Below are 21834 nucleotides of genomic sequence, written 5' to 3'. Positions count from 1 at the left end.
GGTACATGCCCAACTTCCAGCCACAGGGAATCACCCTTTCTGATGTATGGCCTCAACACCATAAACTTCGTATTTTTCTTTAAAGCTACTCACTCGGTTTTATTTAAATAAATGTATTTTTGAAAAAAACTTTTTACCTCCTGTAAATGGGAAACCATGATCACCTACGCTATATAAAAATTACTATATTTAATTATGTAAAAAGAGAAAAAGGGGTCCATTCCCATACCACACGAAGATTATGTGCCACCACATTTAACATGTTTTTGGAATGAACGTCCGACTTGGCACTGAATTTCAGCCCCGTCATGACCTTTCCCATGCCTGTTTTGTCAGACTTCCCTGTCTCCCCCTCCACTGTGCTTTCACTGAGTCTGTTAGCTCTAAGTAGGATACCCTCTGCATACTCTGCTTCTCCCAATTTGAACTCCAAGCTTTTAAATCCCATTCATACTAAAGCCAAGCCCAACTTGACCCCTCAAAATGCACCTCTAGATCCTAGGTGCTCTGTACAGCACCTGCTGCCATCTGGTGTGTGCTAGTTTCTTGGGGGCATGTCTTTCAGTCTTCCGAAGCATTTAAACTGGCGAATGCTACACTAAGTGTTGGGGACAGAATGGTGACTGTGACCAGCTCCTTCCTCCTCTGGGAAAAGCTACAAGTTCCTGAAGACAGAAACCCCAGTGTTTTATGACTAATAAATGGCTTCGTTACAGTGATTCATTAATAAGCAATATTTACCAAGCATCTGAACCACACATCCTGCCCTCTGAGGGGACACAGAAAAATTGTAAAACCTTGACTTTATACCCAGATTGCTGACAACCCCTCTGGAAGATAAGACTGAACTATAAAGGGGGAAAGGGGAGGTCTGGGCTGCAGAGAGCAGAGGTTGAGGACAACGGGGACCACTGCTCCTAATGACCCCCACGAGATAATTACAACAAACCTCCCTGGGGCCATGCTTCTGGGTCTGCTGTAATTAAGACAGCCTCTGTGAAGGAGGCAGGGTTTGAGCTGGCTGTTGCAAGAAGGAGGGAATTTGGATGTGGGAATAACAACCCAGGTGGAGTAATGCGTGTGAAACAGCGTGAGGGAGAACTTGCTAGTGGCAGATGGAGCTGGGTGCCTGGGCCATGGTGGGAAGTCCAGAGGGATGGTGGTCTCGAGGGCAAATAAATGGTGGGACAGAAGCCATGTCCAAGGAAGTGGTCTGGGACTGACGTGTTTGTTGGCGTGAAGGTGGGAAAGTATAAAATGGCGAGAGGGTGACACAGGGTAGAGGCAGGAAATAGTAAGAAAGAGCCCAGATCCGAATTCAGAACTGGGTGTCCTAATGAGCAAATTACTTGGTACTTTTTTTGGTGGATGCCAGGTTGGACTACTGCCAAAAGTGGGTTGGGGAAACACAGCTTCTCTGTTTCAGCCTTGGCCGGACTCTAGGATTTAGGACACATCCCTGCCATAGACTGTTTTTTCCCGACAGCCCGTAATTGAGCCAGAGGCTCCTGGACTGTTCCTGTCTGAAGGAATTTGCGATAAAGGAAAAGCACAAGCTGGATGGATGACTTGGGCACTAACAAGAAGCTAATTCACTATTTTAAAATCACTCAAGATAAACAAGTAGTGACGAAGAGACGTATATGAGGAAAAACAACAACATGGTGAAGTGGGGCTTCATAATTCACTTGTACCACTAAGGTTGTGTGCTACCAAGTCTGACATTACTTATCAAGCTTCTATCCTGGATTTACTTTCGATATAAAACAGCACTTCAGAGAATAAGTAAGCAAACACTATTATGACCAATGGCTCGTTTTAAGAGAAAAATGCTCTCACAAATGGCAATACTAATTTTTTTAACATTCTCTGGGAAAACAGAACAACTTGATATACTTGAGAACTGGGTAAAAACTACTGACATTGTACTTCATCTTTAAAACTGATATATGTGAGTCCAAAAGCTAATGAAGTTGCCTCTAATACAAATGGGGGGGGTAGTAAAACACTAGATCATAGGCCACGCTCATCCGCTTCGGATTCTAGTCTTATGGGCAGAGCCCAAGGGCAGAGAAAATTGAAGTGATTTAAAATAGTCTCTGATAGGATATATCTGATGTTAGTGGGCTTACTGAGGCGAAACAGTAATATCAGAGAGATACCAAGGTGTAGAACCCGTTAATGGGCATCCAAATGTTAGGATGCCTGGGACCACCACATCTTTCATCTACTGTCAGGTAGGCAGACCTATGCTGGGAAGATCAACGAGAGCCAGTAAATGGGTGTTCTGAAACCACGATTTATTTTATGGCATGAACCCAGGAGCACTAACAGCATCTTCTTTCACTCTCTACCTTCCACCCCACAGGGGTCCCTGTCAGCACTCCCGAGTTCTGCCCATCTTCTTTCTGAGTCCCTCTACCATGACCTACACCTCAGGGCATTTCGTTATAGGAAAAGAAGCAAATACACCGTAATGGAGACAGAGCGTGTTCCTTCACAGCTCTGCCTGAGCAAGCCATACCACAGTCCCCTTCACCTGTCACGCATGCTGACCTATTTATTAATTGTACCATGAACACTAGAGACTGCTAGTTCTCTGCCACCTGGGGGCTCGTGGACCAGTAAAGTTATCAAGGGGAGAACTGCCTGATGAACACAGTGGTCAAATATATGCCCTGTCTTGTAAGGACCTTTAAACTAATTGGTTAGTATCTTAATTGGAAAAAAAATCCCCAGAGAATTACTGGACATAATCTAAGAATTGACAAAACAGAGTAAATTTATGTTGATGAGGTACTCACTACACTGTCCCGTTTGGCTCTCTGTAGCTGCATCCTCTGTAGGGATGTGCTCTTTGAAGGTATGACTGGTACAGACACTGACATACGTGCCCGTCAAGTTCGAGAAGATCAGGCCACCAGGCTGCTCCTGGTGACAGCAAAGTTCCCTGCCTGGAGGAACAATGGCTAACCAGGGTGCACGGAACGATGGAGAAGTAAGTGCTGTTCCTTCTTTAAAATACCGAAACGTACTGCAGCAAGCCAGTCCTCTTCACTTATGTCCTCCACGTCTCCCATGGCCACGATGCTGGCGGGGCGGACTCCCAGTTCCTGCCTCTCCCACTTCCTTTATTCCCAGCTCTCTCGTGCCAGTCCGAACACAGGACAGAAGGATTCCTGACTGGTTCAGACGGACACCGGCTAAACCGTCACTGTTTCTAGGAACCTCATGAAAATACATGGATCTATGCAATCCATGTGTCTGTCTCCCTGTTAACTCCCCACCCCCAAGTTAGCCGCGCTGGTGAAGAAACAAACTCTGTGCACATCCTTCCTCTCTCCCCCTCCTCTTGTTCGGCTCCTCCAGTTTCTACAGGGAATGGAGGCCTCTCTCCCTCCGAACTCAGGTTCTCTAGACTCACAGCGATGGTCTCCCTGACTACAAACCCTCCCACTCTGCTGTCCGACCCAGCCCTTTTCCCGAAACCACCAGACCTACAGACTCTCGCATCTGCAGGCCCCCAACCTCCTCCTTCTCCTGTTGTTCACCGCCACACTTCTTGACAGAGGAGTCTATGAGGAGGTACCTCCTCTTCTTTCTCACCTCAACACCATGTGATCTGGTTTGCCCTCACGGCCCGTCCCTCCTGCAGACAAACACACTCTACTGAAACCATCTCATCTAGGGTCACAAGGACCTCTCGAATGTCAATAACCAAGAGCCTTCTGTAAGTCCTCGATTCAACCTATCTAAGCAGGAGGACCCAGAGACCCGTGGTCCAAGCTTTACCTCTACCAACTTGGGAGAAAATGAAGCTGCAGTCCAAAAAAGACTGGGGGCCTTGCGGCCAAGGTCACCCAGCCACTCACTGGCAGAACTGGGATGTGAGCCCAGCTTTCTGGCCACTGTGTTAATGCTTTTTTTTTTTCCCCCCTAAATGCCCTCACTGGTCTTGCTCTCCCTGTAAGGTCTAACCCTGGTAACCATCTTGTCCTTTTTAACTCCTCCTGAGTCCTCCTGATAGTATATATTCCTGCTCTCCATGGATCCCTCTGGTGACTCATGCAGGTGTTTCTTCTCCCTCCTGCCTTCTAAACGAATGTAGATACATTCCAAAGTCATAGCCTTTCCAGGAGTCAGTAGAGTTTCAGCACAGATATTAATTCTCTGCTCCCCACCTCTCTTCTATGCGTACTCCTGTCAATGGAGGTGCATCTCAAAAATGCCCTCTGACACCTACAGGTACCCTTTCTTTTCATCACCTGTAAATAAGCACCCACTGTGCGAGGTTTTGCAGAGCCGGGAAAAGAGTCAGGGATTGGGGCTCAGAATGCCGAATTTGAAACGCTGGCTAAGCCACTGGGACTTGGCTTGTTTCTGCCTGAGTGTCCAAGTCCTCATCGCACCACACAGGATTGTTGTGAAGACCACTGAGAAAGCTTTTCTGAATTACTTGTTACCGTGGCTGGCTCACAGCATTCATGGTAAATGCTTTGTTGTTCTTATTTTTTTTTTTTAAGATTTTTATTTATTTATTGAAAGAGAGAGACGGAAATAGCAATAGGAGGAGAGGGAGAAGAAGACCTCCCGCTGAGCAGGGAGCCCGATGCGGGGCTCAATCCCAGGGCCCTGGGATCATGACCTGAGCCAAAGGCAGATGCTTAACGACTGAGCCACCCAGGTGTCCCTTGTTCTTCTTATTTAAAGTTTCATCAATAATGTCTGTCAGAGAGGACACTAAGCCCCACTTGCTTCTCTTGAGTGGCTCCGTGTATGTAAGGCTCACAGACACACAGACCAAATGGCACCATCAACTTCAGATATGCTATGACAGATGCATGAGAAGTAGTATGGGGAGAACAGGGTAAAGAGTTAATTCTACTTAGGATGTCAGAAAAAGCTTCATTTTGAAGAACTGAACACTGATCTGAACCCTGTTTGCCCTCCTGGGAATGAGGCTCCTCTAGAGACCACATGCCAACTTCACCTTCTTAAAAGAGCAGTATCATGTCAAGAAAAACACCCAAAACAGTTAGAACAGAATTACCTAGACTTTGGGGTGCACCAGAATCCCCCCTTCCTGGGTGGGTGAGGTGGTGGGATTGGTTAAATGCAGATCCTAAGCCCTACCCAAAGAGGCGACCATTCAGCAGACCTGGGCACCCACCCCGGTTTTTCAAGCAGGTGGTCCATGAGTCATAGGATGAGCACACCAACTGTGATGTGGCACCAAAGTCAGAATAGGCATCTTACTATTTAAAGCTAATCACCTCGACTACTGCTGCCAGTTTTCAGCGCTTATTAAGCATGTTCGATTTCTCGCTACAATGTTGTGTGCAGTGTGGTTGGGGTCGCAAGGCTGATGATGTTCGTGGGCTTTTGAACCTCCGCTTCTTGCATGTTTCTTTGAGTTTTATTGAAGCCTGGTCTTTGAGAGAGAGCAGGAAGAAATCATGGGTAATTAAAGCTTAAAATATTCTTATTTCATGGTGGGGATAACAAGTGAAACTACAAGTAATGATGTAATCCAACTTGTCAAAAAGGAAAATGAAAAGAGGAGACAGAAGGCAGGACAGAGCCTTGGGACGGGGCATGCCATGTCATCTTCTAATTAACTAACTGATCCTTTAAACTGTCAAACTCAGAGAGGGGCTCTGTGGCCTGGCGTCTGATTAATATTCATATTTGGGCACTGGATGCTCTGATTTAGGTCCCAGTGGTTGCAGTTAAACATCAGTCTTTAAAAAAGAGAGAGAGAGAAATAAAAACCGGCCTGGCCAGCCAAAATCTCCAGGTTTTACATTCATAGGGAAATGAGGGGAGGCCACCCTGAAGTCCATAATCCACGGCAAGAACAAATCCTCCACGGATGCATATTGATTTCTGAATCATGATGAGGACTTGTATATTGAAAAAATAATTATTTTGCTTCTTCCTACTGGCAGCCACATTGTTAATCACACTCTGTGCCTTATTGTTAAATAAGTGAACGGCGCATGTAAAATTACATAGCATTCGGTAATATAATCAAGCTTTTAATTTCAAACAAAAATAATTGAATATGTAATTTAATCAAAGCAAGCTAGAATCGATCATTTAAACTATACTAAGTGGCAACTTGGACTTTTGTTCTTATGGCGCAGGGTCTGCGAAAGAATATATTCCCTCCCTCATATTGGCTTTCCTTGACTAAAAAATACTTCAGTCCAGGGTCTAAGAAGCACCCATTCTAACAAATGCTTTCTGTGGAGAAGGCAGGTGGCTTAAAAAACAAAACTGACTCCCTCATGGTGAGTCCGGTTCACACTCCCCAACCACCAACAGCCGGGCAGGATACCCTGTGGGTTGCTCTTCCAGAAGGAGGTAACATGAGGAAGCGTCCCTCAGAGGCACTGGACCCACGAGGCCTTTTCCTTCACACTCAGTTCACGTTTAAAAAATTAGAAACCTTCCAAGGAAGAAAATAATTCAATCCAGTTCCACTGTGAGTTCCAACAGCAGTGGCTTTCAGAAACGATTTCCCAAATTATAATTTGAGCCTCGCCTCTCATGGATTAAATCCATCCCGCAGTACTCCATCCTGGATTGAGATGCCCCATACCCCATAAGCTTTCTCCGTTGCAATTCCTCTTTATCCTATAGAACTTATTAAACATTCTCAAGCTCTTGTTTAACTTACTACTAAGCTATTTCAACTTAGATTTAAAAATGGGGGACGCTGCTAACACAGGCTCAGACTGGGATCATAATTCACACGCATTCTGAAAACAAGTGGTGTGGAACAGCTAGACTCAGGCTGATGAATTCAACCAACAGATATTGAGGCCCTACCATGTAATCAGACACATTAATAAGTCTCAGTTCATTTCCGTTTGGTGGGGAGAGAGGCCATACCACATGTCCAATCAATACATTTTTAATAAAGGAACAGCCCACTTCTAATAAATAAATATACACATTACAAATGACTTGTAGTGCTTTCTAGATTGAGAAGAAACTCATGGCCAATTTGGCTCAGGGCACAGGTTTAAATTCCAGAAGGCATTCATGTACTTCTACTAAGGAGACCTGGAGAAGGATGAAAACCACCCAGCAGCATTAAGATTATGTTGCCTGGGTCACAGCCATCAATAAAACATCACATCTAAAAAGCTCCAGAGGAAAGTTCGGCTGATGCCACTCCCATCAGGAGCCTTGGTTCATCGCCCCCCTTGAATGAGACCATCAAAGTCAATGGTCAAAAACATCCGTCCCCCTGATAATTATTTCTAGGGGGACATTTCTCATGCTCTTAAAAAAAAAAGAAGAAGAAGAAGAAGCTGGCACAATGCCAAATTCACAAACGCCCACCTCTCCTTGGAGTCTAGGCCATCGGGGAAACCTACCGTCCCTTCCAAGCCTGACCTGTAAACTCCACACTGGGAGGAATCCAATACCGAGGCAGGGAGAGTCTTGACGTCTCACTTCAGGAGTCAACACACAATGTCACTGCACCGCCTGCCACACGACATCCTGTGTTGTGTTCCTCAGAGCTGCAAATACTCCTTCGTGTGGGGAGCAGACTCTGGGGACACCGAAACTGGCTCTCGTCCACAGGCAATAAAGTAATTAATGGTGTCTTTCAGGGCAAGCGCAGTAAAAAAATAATTGCTCTCAAATTTTTGCTGCTAATGAATGATTGGTACAGTCAATATTTGTGTTGTTGGGAGTGGATGTGTGTGTGTTAGGAGTGCGTGAATATGTGTGTATGTGTGTGTGTGAGAGAGAGAGAGAGAGAGAGAAGGAGGAAGAGTCTTTTGGATGCAAACACCCAAACCAGTCTATCAGCTTGGCTAACAACTTTGAACCTCCAGACCACAAATGCTGAATATGTTGACTTTAAATGTCTATGGGGAACATATGCTATGGATCAAAGAACACACTGATTAATCCAACAGAGACTAAAGTCTGTCACTTTGGTCATGGTGCAAAGATGTGCCAAACAAGGTCACTAAAGAGAGTAAATAAATGGGAGAGAAATACCAAAGTTAAATTGGTTTCAAAGAGGGGCTGAGCTGCCAACTACCTGTCTAAATGCGACTGGATTAGGTAAATATATTTCCTTCCCCAGCACATCTGCCCACTTGTGTTAAAACAGCACTTCCCCTTTCTTAAGACAACTACCAGCTTGCTGACGCCAGGTAACTCTCACTCATGCTGTAATCATTTACTATTACATTAGGTCATCAGCTCTCCCTCTGCTGAATCCCACAGACACTCCAGCTTCTCATCACACATGCACAGCCCTGCAAACAGATTCAAAGATAACTCTGCTCATCTTGTTTAATGAGAAGTTGGTTCTCCTAAGTAACAGGAAGCCAGTGCTACTATGAACAGTGAACACAGGGAGAAAACTGTGAGAGTCAAACACGATCGGATCTTGGCTACAGCGTATGTAAGACAAAAGCTGCCTTTTTTTTTTTTTTTTTTTTATGGGCCACTTTGCCCAATGGTTAGAACACAGACGCAGCTGAGGCCATGGCAGCGAGCCTGATTCCCATGTGAGGAGGACAAATGGCCTCATGGCTGCAGAATGAATCCTTCACCCCCACATCATCCCACAAATATGCACTCCTGGGGTGGGGGCAGGGCACGTGACTAAAACAAAGGCAGAGTCAGCATGGTGGGTTAGTGGGGGTGGGGGATGCAGGCAGAGGTGCAGTAGGGTGGAGGGTGGAGGGGGGAAGAGTTACACTGGGCCACAAACACATTTCCTTTCTCTGCCTCCAACGTGGTGACGGTCACTTGTTATCTTCTGCCAAGAAACCACAAACTATCTGCAAACTGCTGTGGGCATATACACCTTGGATGGTCCTGTTTAAATGTGCTTCTGTCTTACTGCACTGAAGACGGAGCTGTGAGCTGGGAACCTCATGCTCCTCCAGGGAGCAAATTGTGAGGCCCAGTGGGTTCTGGCTGGACCAGGCTCCACGGTGCCATGACTCATGCACTGATTTAATACTGGGAAGTCCAAAGCACACGCATTTCCTTTCAGCTCTCTTTCTGGCCACCATATTTCACTTGGTTTCAAGTTTTGAGTGACTTCAGGGCTGCCCCCACCCCCGCCCGCCCCCTGGACAAGCCAAGTGAATGCTTCAACTAAGAGAGTATGGTTGAATAATTTTATAAGTTATTCATGAAGTGACAACTGGTTCGACAACACAAGCTTTCCAAAGGAAATTCTTTTTAACCAGCCACATATCTGGTGGTATTTTTTTTTGTTGTTGCAAGTCCATTGCAGTTGTCCCTAACTTGTTCTTCTGCATAATTTATTGGGCAGCTGTCAAACATGCATGTTCTCTTGTCTCATATCTGACATTTGCACAGTGAGAAATGACACCGGAAATGCGCGACAAACAAACGGACACTCGGGAGACTGAATAAATGAAAGCAAAGGAGTACAGCGATGAGAGAAAGCGGTTGGGACAAAGTATGCTACCTCCTCTGTCAACAGGCAGGCCTCTGAATGGATTCACTGTGAATTCTTGAGCAGCCTGCAGAAATGGGACTTACTTCACAGAAACATGTACTTCACAAGGACGTGTAGGCTTTCATTTATAAAAGCACAATCATTTTAATATACATAAAGTTGTTTTCCTTCTTGCTTAAACTATACACACACACATATACACACATATATACATATATATATATAAATCTATGTATAACTTTATATAGTCTACCATGATTTTATAAAGTCAACAATGTTGATATTGTAATAGAATATATGGTTTGAGAAACTCCTGAATTTCCCCGAAGAGAATGCCTAATTCCTGCGAGTGGGCCAAATAATGCAATTCTGAAAACCTCACATGCACAGACAATTGATCTCCGTGCTAACCCATGGAGCATTGTTGCTAAGCTAACACACTCATTCTTTTTGATTTCTTTCCATCTCCTGCATTGTATTCAGCGCCTCTTATCCTTGTCCAACATGAACAGGTCATTTGCAGAGTGGTCAGTGTTGGCCAATATAAATAACCATTATAAAACCTCTAGCATGTTTTAAATCAACAACCCAAGTGGCCTACACTGTTTAAAGAATAAATTCCAAATATTTTGATGGCAGAGGGTAGCCAGGGCCTGTGAAAAGTACAGGTACAAATTATAGTTAAGTCATCAGATCACAGCAAGCTCTTCTAGCACAATGTTCTCTATTTTTAAACCAGCTTGAAAACAAATAGAGACAACAGTGCCCCTTGGGCAGGACGGTGAGCCTGGGCTTTGTACCTCAGGCAGGTATGTTTCAGCTGAAACTAAATACATATGGCTGAAATTACCAGTACAGACACAAATGCAAGGGTTCTCAGCCAAATCTACAAGAGCCAGAGAATTAAGGAGCCCAGACAAACTCAGACCAGGGAGTGGCAATGATTCTCTTAGTCTCTAGCTGCCAATCTCTCTCCCTCTCCCCCAAAGCCCATTCGCAATGACCCCCCCATGCTCACCTGAGCAGGGCGATGCATTGCAACATCAACGTGCCTCCGAACGAACTCTCCCTCAAAAGAATAGAAACGGGCTGATGTGAACAGTCTGAGAGTTGCTGATGTCTCCCTTTGAGAAGGATGACATGTGTCCTCACTCCAGATTTACCTCTTCTGTTTGCATTGCCCAGGTTGTTATTGGAATTAATCTGCATTATCTCCGAACACAGTCATTAAGATGGGTGGAGTAGTATCTATAAATGCTAAGGACCAAATGGGCCAAGAATAATGTTGACCATGACCATGATCTACATTTATTGCCATGGAGAGACAGCTAGGACATGGTGCTCATTGAGAAACAGGAGGTTCTAGAACAAGCGCCAACAGTGCAGCATTATTTTACATATAACTAAATAGGTGGATAAAACAATGCGTGAATAAATAAATACATAACATCCAGAGGATGTTTACTCAAATCTCCTCTCTGTGTGGGGATAGCAGCTGATTTGAAGTCTCTGCATTATTATTATTATAAAACATTTTTAAAATATTGATGGTTTGGTCTGATTGGTTTATCATCCCTAGGAAATTTGTCTTGAATTTCTACACTCTCTTGGTGCACCAGCTGATTTCTTCTAGAGTTCCATCCAATTTTGCATCTCCTATTTCAAACTGTTTGTTTAGTAGGGTACACATCTTTCTGGTGAACTGAACCCTCCCCATTTTGGAGTTCCCTTCCCCAAATTTATTTTCATAATAAATTTAAGTTTTTATAATTGGGAAAAGCAGCTGTTTTCATGTTGAAGAAAGAATCACCACGAGTAATGACCAAAGACTATTCTCAGATCATCATCATGGATATGCTTTAAGCATTACTCTGTACCAGACATTATTTAATTTAATCCTTATGCTAACTCTATGAGGTAAAAACTCTTGCCTAGAATAGTCTTTCCAGTTTGTAGACAAGAAAGGTGAGCTTGAAAAGGTTAGGGAACCTACTCAGAATCACACGGGAACTGCTGGAACCAGAATGAAACCTCAGTTGATCCAAATCCAGAGCTTGAGTTCTTAATGACTACAGGTGCCTCGTTAACATTAAGAAATAGCTATATTACTATCCCCACACGTATAAAGAAAGACATTTCAGATCCAGGAAATCGAGACACTGGCCACTATATGCCTCCTCTAGAAATCTACTTTCTTACCCCAGAATGGCTCTCACTAGCAAGGCATATATGATTTCTGAGTTTCTATTTTTCTCACCTGTAAAACATTATAATAAATCTTGTTCAAAGGATAACGATGCCTTATTTGTTTCCAAAACCCTCTGAGAAGGTGGGACGTAATATCCAACTTTTAACAATGATGGGTCACTTTTCTCCAGCACTGAGCAAACAAAAGCATAACACTGCATTTATGTATTTCAGACACAAATTCATACATGTCAAAAATATACATTTTCTTCACTTTCTTCATGAGGCCAACTGTCTTCCTCTGGCCCCCTGCTAATTTTCCTGATGATGTTTGAACAGAACATGCTGATTTGGGTAATTCCATGTCCATGCACAAAAACACTTGATGACATCAGCATAGTTATGGGAATTAGACTTATTAGTTAATTACAGGACCAGCAGAGGGAGCACAAACCCTGCATAAATAATCGTTTCTTCGGAGCTTCTTAAAAAAACAGTAGCAGTAGTAGTAGGGAGAAATACACTTAAAACTAAATTATCCGTCGTCAGAAGATGGTCTTTGCTTCCTTGCAATGGTGTTAGGGTAGAAATCCAATATGTTGTCTATGCAGTTTAGATTCAGATATATGTTGCCTTCTTGGGTATCTAAGAGGGAGAAACGGGGGTGTGCGTGTGTACATGTGTGCTTGTGTGCCTCTTGGTATCATGGTGATACCCTCTCCACTGGTGAATTAATTAAGGCGAGATGATGAGACTTGCCTAGAGTTCGCAAATACTTACTTCTTCAACCCTGATACCAGAGTAGCTTTCATTTTAGCTTTGTTCATCCTAACAAAGTAAGGAGCAAATAGACCAATTTTATTCTTTTCAGATGCAATCAAGGCTTACATTTAAAGTAGAAGGAAGGTTTGACACAAAATAGTGTAATATCTACTGGTAAAAAAAAAATAAAGATAATCATATTTTTAAAAGAACTTTCGGCCTTAAGTACTGCTAAGATTTTTAAATAAGTGGTCATAGAGTTCCTGCAGTTCCCAGGTGCCCGTGGGCTTCCACCCACCTTTTCACGTGGCCCCTGTCCTGTGGGCAGCGGGTCCTGTCATCCTGCCAGCCCCAGGGTGCCTACCACCCCAGGAAAGTGGAACGGGAGAGGCAGCGCAGGAGACCTGACACGGAAACTAGAAAGCCACTCTGGTGCAGAGATCCAGAGGCTGGTTATCAATGGGGAAAGATGTGCTCTGCCCTTGCCTTTTTTTTTGGCCCTTACTTTTTCTCTTTCTTCTCCCACGAAGGACTCTAACCATAATGGGCCCTCCAAATGTGGCCCTCATCAATTGGCTGCAGTTTACTTGGGGCGGGTTTGCTTTATCGACATGATCAGAAAAATGGGAGGTACGTGGGGGGTCCCAGTGCACGGACTCTCCTATGGCGCCCGCAGTGATGGACAACTCCCAGATCTGATGCCAACACCTCTCTTTCAGAGGCTGATTGCCTCTTAGTGGTGGTTTCTTCTACCATTTTGAAAAAATCCAAATGAGCTGATCTTACGAAGTCAGGTAACTCCCTGTGACTGGATAGTATATCTCAGTACAGGTATTTGTGAATCCTTTTTTTCCATTTAATTGTCCTGCAACGTTTTGCATGTTTGAGGTTTTAATGGTGAAGGAGATTTTACAGAACTCCTATCATATACTAGAGCACAGTGTTAGAAGCCTTGGCTGCACGATCTCAATCCTCAGAATAGCTTTAAGACTTAAGCACTCTCTTTTATTCCTAGTTCATACACGGGGAACCTGGAACTCCAAGCAGTTGGGGAACCTGGAACTCAGAGCAGTTAAGCAACCTGCCCAAGGTCACCCTGCTCATATGTGGTAGTCAGGAATCACATCCGGGCATCTGTCTCTGTGAGTCCAGGCATGCCCTTCCCATGAGAGCTCAGTGCGTTGCCCATTTCAAGTGAAAAAAGGTAGATGATAATATGTATGGGAGATGGTAGGCTCCATCCATTATTAGAATTCTCAAACATACATTGTGAGGATGTTTTGTTACTGTTTTATGCAACTAAAAGTTTGCTGGTTTGGGGAATTAACATCAAAAGAAAATGAGCAAAAGAATCTCACTGAAAAAAAAAATCAACTGGTGAGAGAATAATGATTGGGAAAATAATGATCTATGCCAACATTCTCTCCAGTGATCCTTAGTGTTGTGAGTTGTGTCCTCCACAAGAATAAGCTTTCTTTTCCACCGTGATGGCTAAAGGTCATTACAGACCCAATCAACAAGCCAACTAGCTCCTTATCTGTCGGAGTCATTAAGACCAAAATAAATGGGACCAACAGTCTGAGGCCTCAAATCCTGATTCATCTTAACAATCCACTGAAAACCATAGGTTTTCTATGAATTAAGAAATTTAAAAATTCTCTTCAGAGAGCATATTATGTACCTGGCAAATGCAGCCCCATCATTTTCTTTATTTAGGATACCATATTTTCTAAATGAAAAGTTTAACGTTGAATGTGATGTGAACACACTCTTCTTAAGTTTTCTTAGTTGATCAAGAACAAAGAAAGAAACTGACAATGTTTATTTTCACTCAACAAATGAATTTAACACAGCTTATCTGTGGATTACACATGACTATGGGGATTCACATTAAACTTAGTATTGCTCATTATAATATGTAGCAAGTGGCCTCAGAATGAATCCATCAAAAGAGACCAGTACGGGGTCTTGTCTGATCATGTTAGGAAATGGTTGAAAATCCAACCTAATAATTTATTTCAGTAAAAACAGCCAGGCTTGAAGAGAGCTACCCATTTGTCAGGCCTATGCTATGTGCTTTTTATCTGTAGCATGTCATAGCCGTTCTTAGCCAATTCTACAGGTAACTCAGGAAGCTGTATAAACTCAGGATAGGGAGTGTAAATGTGGAGAACCCAGAAATCTTTAAAGGAATCTTTTGGACACTTCTCCCACTTCACTGAGTAAACACCAGAAAGACCATGTTAGTGAAACTCATCTCATGAATGTATGAAGCACTGATTCCTACAAGAGTGTTTATGTCAAAAAACAGGCAGTCCGCTTCATTCATCTGTTTAGAGACACTGTCTCCGCACCCATACCCCCAAACACAAGTTAAAGTTCTTGCGATCATCTGGAAAAGAAATGCAAAATTTTCCTAACAGATTACTGATTTGGTTTTTCAGAAAGACCTGGAAACAATATTAACTCTTTTGGATGGTTCTGTGGATAGAGGATATTAGAGCACAGACATGCACACACGTGTGAGAAAGTACATGTCATGGCAACTGCCACGTCATCCACAGCCTGAGCTTCCCTAAGGACAGGGGTTCAGCCATGGGGCGGCCAGAGAGAGGGCCATGATTCACTCTGGCAGGGCCAGAGCCTGGACAGACTCGTCTCTAATTGCCTGGCTGTCATCTCTGAGATACTCCTGGGTGACATTGTGGCTAGAGTAATGAAGAAAATAAATACACAGAATCCCATATATTCCAGGATCCTGAAATGCTCTATTTATTTGCTCAATATTCATTAACGAGGAAAAAAAAAATCAAGAATTCATCTTTCATGTTACGCATTGATACCGTATGTCATTTTTGCTTGAGTGTAAATTGTGATGTGTGTTCTTTCAATTATATGAAAAGCAAGGTGTCCAAGAGATTACGAATTTGCAGTGATGCTGTTCTTTGTGCTCACATTCTTTGTGGAAGTCTGCAGTTCCAACACAAGGGTAATCAGCTCAAACAATCTGAATGGTAATTTTGCTCTAGAGGTGTAAAATCAAAGTGTCCCCTAGCTTGTGAACCTTTAAAAAGGAACTTGATCCCATCTAAGGTCTAGAAGTTTTCATCCTATTGTATAATGTCACAGTGTCTAAAACATTTTAGGTTGGGTATAATAGCATGTCCAGAGAAAACCAAGCCTCCACTTGGCCTCCTGATCCCTCCGCCATGTGCCCTCGGAGGTCCTGTCCCATTCTCTCACAGTTAACCACAGCAGTGGCTGTGGCCACTGCCAGATACCAGGTACCATGCTAAGCACTTGGCATCAGTTATTCCTTTTGCCGTAAGCTTTACTGGTCATACTTCTACAAATGAAAACAAGAGGCTTCGAGGGACTAAGTACTATGCTCAAAGTCAGGATGCATTCACACCACGGGTCTGTCCTGGTTTGGACCACCAAAGTGTACCCCTGCTTTGAAATACTCTGCTTGTTGTGCGACTATTCACTGTTGGGACCACCACCGATGGAAAGGAAATGGCCGAGAGGAGAGGATCAAGTCCTAGCCTGTTAAGAAAGATATGCGTACACAGGCGAAGTGAAAAGGCAAGCTTCAAAAAGAACTGGTTGTCTTATTGGGGGTAGCAGGGGCAGAATTCCTGCTCTCTTGGGGCTCACTGCACTGTGACCTCAAGCAGGGTCTATCCTTACTCTGCCAGACTTGGGAAGGAAAAGACCTAGCAAAATCGAGAAGCAGACGGCTGAGACTATCATATTTGGGAGCTTACTGGTTACTCAGTGTCGAGAGGTTTTTGTCCTTAGGACAACCCAACTAGTAGCATGGGGAGCCAATGTACCATTCACGTGCTACTACTTATTATACATATCATATATATGGCATATAAAGACTTTTCTAATAAGTGGATTTATAACCTAAAAAATAGAAAAGAGGGTCTCTTTTTTTGCACAGATACCTGTGCAACCCAGATTCTGCTTTGCTAGGTTTTTAGAGACCCCCTGATCACAAGGTTCAGTTGCTAAGTGGTCCTCAGGTCAAGGAACTGTCACATAATGAATCTTAATTACATTACAATAGAGTATCCGCCTCTCTTTCTCAGGCTAGAAAGGAAGTGCTCACAGGCGAACTGGTGTAGTACTGACTGTTTTACCCACGGAGGCTAGCCTGGCAGCTGGTACTTAGGAGAGACTCAGTAACTATTTCATGAATAATGAAGGATACTTTCTTTTGTGTTTTTTAGTTTTTGCATTTTGAAACCTGTCTCTCTTCCTTTTCTACGCAGGTCTCTTCCCTCCCCTCAGATAAGCATCCCCTATCGAAAACAAATCGACTTCCTCAGGCATGGTGGTAGAGGATGTGGTCTGAACATCCACTAGGTCAGTGTTTCCAGGCTGCAGAATCTGAGAAGGGGATGTGGAAAACAAAAGCCTAATTAAACAAAACAATGTATCCCTTTCTAATCTTCTAAGGAAAACCTCTGAAGGGATTGGAGCCGAAGAACAGGAGCCAAAGAACAAAATCACGCCCCCAGACTTCCCCATGATGAAGTGAGCCCGGTGTAAGGGTCAGAAAGTGGCTACTGGGAAGTCACAATTATTGTTGTATATTATTTGTGTTTAGTGCCAGAGAAACGATTTTCTTTTTGCAATATCTCTGTCCCAATAAAATTAAGAACTTAGTGTAGGATCCAAATTCCCCCCAAAGGAGTCAGCTTAAAAAAATTTACTAGCTCTCCTGCCATGGGGATTTATGGTTTCTTCTTTAATAGTTACAGTCTGATACACTGTAAGTTTCTTCGGTCACTACACAGATTCATTTATCTTTCTTTTGAAATATGCCCTGAACATTTTAAACAAGTTCTGGTGCTCCACATTGATTGAATTTTACATCGAGGAATGAATTGTAAAATGGCTTTGGAATGGGTCTCCAAAACGAGACGACCTTAAAATAAAAACAGATACTGAAGACTGTATTTTCCTGATTGTCAGTCAAGCTAATTATGCTCTACACTAAAGCTTTGTCCATCAGGCAAGAAAGCAAAAGGCAACTGGGGGCTCTCCCCTTGCACAGCCTGATGTCTGGAAACATAACACCAGTTTATTCACAGCAGGAGGCTGCTGTAATTGGCAGTTCTATTTTTCCCTACTAGAGGGGTAATTCTCAAGCAAAGAAAACACAATGTTAACAAGATTTTACAAATTTGACATATGGTATTCTATCTGCAATGAGAAGTTCCTTCTCTCCCCAAGCAAACAGTTATCACTGGATAGGACTACAAGGGAATGTGATGAAAGGGGGTAAAGGCACCTGGAGTTCTTTTAGGGGAACGGTAAATCTGCGATCGTAAGAAAAACAACAACAAATAATAGCAACAAAAGTTAAGACACTCAGGGTAGCTCTGTCTCAGAGAGGTGTTGATAAAATGACAACAAAAACCTCACCTAGAACACCAGGCTTCATTAATGACATTTGGTCATGCCTAGGGCACTCCAGGCGAGAACTCAGACCCAGGAGAGAATCCTTAGTGAGTCCATTAACGTGGGGGTAGGGCTGGTCCACAATGTGAGTGAAAGTGGGAATCATAAAAGATGCACGGGACCCAGAAACGGTTCTTAGCTTATCTTCATCCCTTCCCTAAACACACAGATACCTTAGAATGAATTTTTAGGGAAGGTCTGATTGCCTTGATGTGAATACAAAAACCTTATCACAACATAATTCTTGTTTAAAACCATATACCCCCAGACGCCTGGGTAGCTCAGTTGGTTAAAATGTCTGCCTTTGGCTCAGGTGATGATCCCAGGGTTCTGGGATCTAGCCCTGAGTTGGGCTCCCAGCTCAGTGGGGAGTCTGCTTCTACCTCTGCCCTCCCCACTGTTCGTAGGTGCTCAAGCGCGCACTCTCTAACAAATAAATAAAATCTTAAAAAAAAAACATATACCTCCAAAGAGGTCTCTGGATTCTGTTTTAACTAACAAAGGCATGGAAGAAAGAATATTCTAGTACATAAAAAACAAGGCAGAAATGTACAAAAACTTTCCAGGAAAAGAACAAGGATTTTCTCCCTCTTCCTCTTGAGCATCATTTCATTCTTTCCTGGTAAGGCATGGGGTAGATTCCAAAGACGGGCAAAAATGGATCCCTAGAGGGGCGCCTGGGTGGCTGAGTCGGTTAAGCGTCTGCCTTCGGCTCAGGTCATGGTCCCAGGGTCTTGGAATCGAGCCCCGCACCGGGCTCCCTGCTGAGCAGGAAGCCTGCTTCTCCCTCTCCCACTCCCCCTGCTTGTGTTTCCTCTCTCGCTGTCTCTTTCTCAGTCAAAAAAAAAAAAAAGAAAAAAAAGTCTCCCTAGATTTGCTGCTAAGATACCCGCAGTTTATTGTCTATAGCTCTCATCCAGAGACTGTTGCCAGACCCCATCTGATGTTACATCTGACCCCAGCTGCAGAGATGGTGCATGGACTGGAGATTCATTTTAAGGTTGGTGATCTCAAGGGGGTTACATGAAGGGATTAATGAGCATTCCCAGACACCAGGTACTCACAGTAAAGGCACAGAGTCAGGGCAAGTCCTAATTTTCATGGGGAATTAAACTGCCTTTTGTTACCACCTGGTGACACATACTTGACAATCAATGAGAATCTGCCCAGGTGAAGGAAAGAAGGATGGCAAAGCCACTCTTTTGTTTCAGTGCACTCAATGGTATAGACACTCCACATTCTCCAGCAACAACATTTGCTTCTCCGGGGAGGCTACTTGCGTGTTCCTGCCCATTTCTTCTTTCCTTCTGGGACGGCTACACTGGTGACCCCCAGTAGCACCTGAGCTATTTTTAAGTAGTACAAAGACAGGCTTTGGATTAACACTGAATCACATAACAAAGAGAGTTTTACTCTCTCCATTGCTTTGCTATACTCTGGACTGCAAAAAGTGAGAGTCGCAGATATGAAAAAGTGGGAGTTTCAATTTGGTGCTGATGTATCTCTTGTGCCTTGCTAATATGTGTTAATCTAAAAGGGAGATAAGAAATCAGAGTGCCCAAAGGAGAGGAGAACTCAGCTAGCATCTAATAAGGGGATGTTTTCACTGTAATTCATTTACAGTGAAAGAAAGAAGAAAGTAATTTCTTCTTCTATGACAAACATTACCAATTCTCCATTTCCAGAAGTTAGAGAAAATTTCCATTTAAAACAGTTACTCACGCTAGGTTAAATAAGCTAGTCACAGAAAGACAAGTATTATGTGATTCCACTTCTGTGCAGTATCTAGAGTAGTCAAATTCACACAAATAAAATGTACTGGTTGCCAGGGGCTAGGAGAAGAAGGGAACAGAGGGTTGTTTCCTGGGTCTAGAGTTTCAGTTTTGCAAGATGAAAAGTTCTGGAGATTGGTTGCACTATAAATATATTTAACACTACTGAACGGTTGCACACTCAAAAAATGGTTAAGATGGTAAAATTTATGTGTATTTTACTGCAACCAAAAAAAAAGGGAAGAGAGAAGCAGAGGATGATGTGACTGTGAAGAACGGTCAGAGAAATATAAGGTTGTGGGCCTGGAAGACAGAGGAGAAGCCAGGAACCAAGGAATGCAGACAGCCTGCAAACGCTGGTAAGGCCAGGAAACGGATCCTTCTCTAGAGCCTCCAGAAAGGAACACAGCCCTGCCAACACCTTGATTCTAACCCAGCAGGACATAGATCAGACTTCCAGCTTCCAGAACTGTGAGATAATAAATTTGTGTTGTTTTAAGAACCCCTTATCTCCCTACCCCCTGAAAAACACAATCACTCAAATGTACCTTCCTCTGAGTCACTTCAAGCATATCTGGGAATGACAGAGATGAGGTCCATGTCTATGGAAAAACTGTGAGTGCATGAGACACCTGATGTTTGGTGAACACACACCCTATCTGCTGGGCTATAGAAGGCATACAAAGTTTTCCAGGATTAGACCTAAGAGGCATGATGACCATGGGGATAGATGCAAATTAGTTGCCAATATGCTTTACGTTTAACTCGAATGCAGGCAATGGTGTTTAATTATTCAAGGCACCTCCCTCCTAAACTTTCTCATCACACTGACTGATGGAAATATGAACCAGGAGTTAAGGTGGGGGACAGGAGGCAGCAATCCTAGATTTAACCCTGGCTTTGACACTAGCAGCTGCATACACTTTGGCTCATCCCCTGCTCTCAGGGCCTCAGTGTCTCAACTGTGAAATGGGTTGACCAGTACTTCCCTCAAAAGAGCTGTGAGATTCAATCAAGATGTACTGCAACTTTTGGCACATGCTTGGTTCCTATGATTAATATGATTATTACCAGGCATTCTGATTCTACAAAATAGTATTTTCTTTCTGGGAAAAAAAGAAAAAAGAAAGCAAACCAACAAACCAGATTCAGCACTTTAACATACATTAAGTCTGAGCAACTCCAGCCACCGGTCCTTTGGTGTTTTGGAGGGCACGTTATTTGGAGTGATCTAGGACACCACCATCTTGGGGCAGGCTTGTTCTTGGAGACGGCTCTACCCTTTCGGTCAGCTCTGAGTGTTGTCACTGGGCCACGGCTGTGGCGGTGAGGGCCAGCCCAAGAGCTTGAGCCATTTAATGCTAAAGCCTGGCCTGAGTGCCAGGTTTTTCCACAGCTGTCACTTACCAGCAACACAATACCCTAGGGATATGTATTCATCAAATGCTTACTGACTTAAGCTGTCCGGCTTTTTCCCCCCCCCTTTTGTAACATTAGAAAATACTGCTTCTGATTTAAACAGTTTTCTCTGTAGGGTTGAATAAAAAACAAAGATCCATTTTCTGACTGTATGCGATGATTGAAGGCGAGCACTTGGGAGCTTAAGGCAGGGTTTCCCAACCTTGGCACTACTGACCTCTTGGGCCAGATGATTCTGTGTTGTAGAGACTGTCCTGTGCTTTGTAAGATGTTTAGCAGCACTCGTGGCCTCTACCTGCTAGATGCCACCAGGACCCCCACCCCCAGCTGTGACAACCAAAAATGTCTCCAGACATGGCCAAATGTCCCCTGCTGGCAAAATTGCCTTGAGCTGAGAACCACTGCATTAGAGGATGATATCAACTCTGAGATTACTAATAGCAGCTGTTTCCTTAAAAGAAATTAAAAAATATTTAACATAGAAAGAGCCACAGTTATGGCCACCAGTTATGAATAATTAAAAAGAAGCATTTTATATTTTTTATAGTGTCCCTTAACCCTGTAAATATAAATTAAATGTAATAATAAGTAAAACTGCTTTGTAAACTACAAAGTGCGGTGTTAATGATTATTAAAATGATATCAGCATGCTCTGGGACTATACAAAGCATGGGCTGCTTTGAAGAACTCACTTTTTATTTATTTATTTATTTATTAATTATTATTATTTTTAAAAGATTTTATTTA

The 21834-nt window shown here is 43.3% G+C and overlaps 1 protein-coding gene across 2 annotated transcripts in view; it reads right to left on the bottom strand.

Moving 5' to 3' along the window:
- PDZRN3 (PDZ domain containing ring finger 3) overlaps positions 1 to 21834 on the bottom strand; it is a 240185-nt gene that overhangs the window by 57527 nt on the left and 160824 nt on the right. The window contains exon 1 of one of the 2 annotated variants that reach the window (XM_021694900.1): positions 10491 to 10582. The exons of the other annotated variant lie outside the window; for it this stretch is intronic. Coding sequence (XP_021550575.1) covers positions 10491 to 10508 — 18 coding nt within the window. The 5' untranslated portion in view covers positions 10509 to 10582. Of the gene's footprint in view, positions 1 to 10490; positions 10583 to 21834 lie in introns of those variants that run through there. 2 annotated transcript variants of the gene reach the window in all.

Source organism: Neomonachus schauinslandi, chromosome 1 (assembly GCF_002201575.2).
Source record: "Neomonachus schauinslandi chromosome 1, ASM220157v2, whole genome shotgun sequence".
Lineage (NCBI taxonomy): Eukaryota > Metazoa > Chordata > Mammalia > Carnivora > Phocidae > Neomonachus > Neomonachus schauinslandi.
This window is presented reverse-complemented; position numbering and strand designations above follow the sequence as displayed.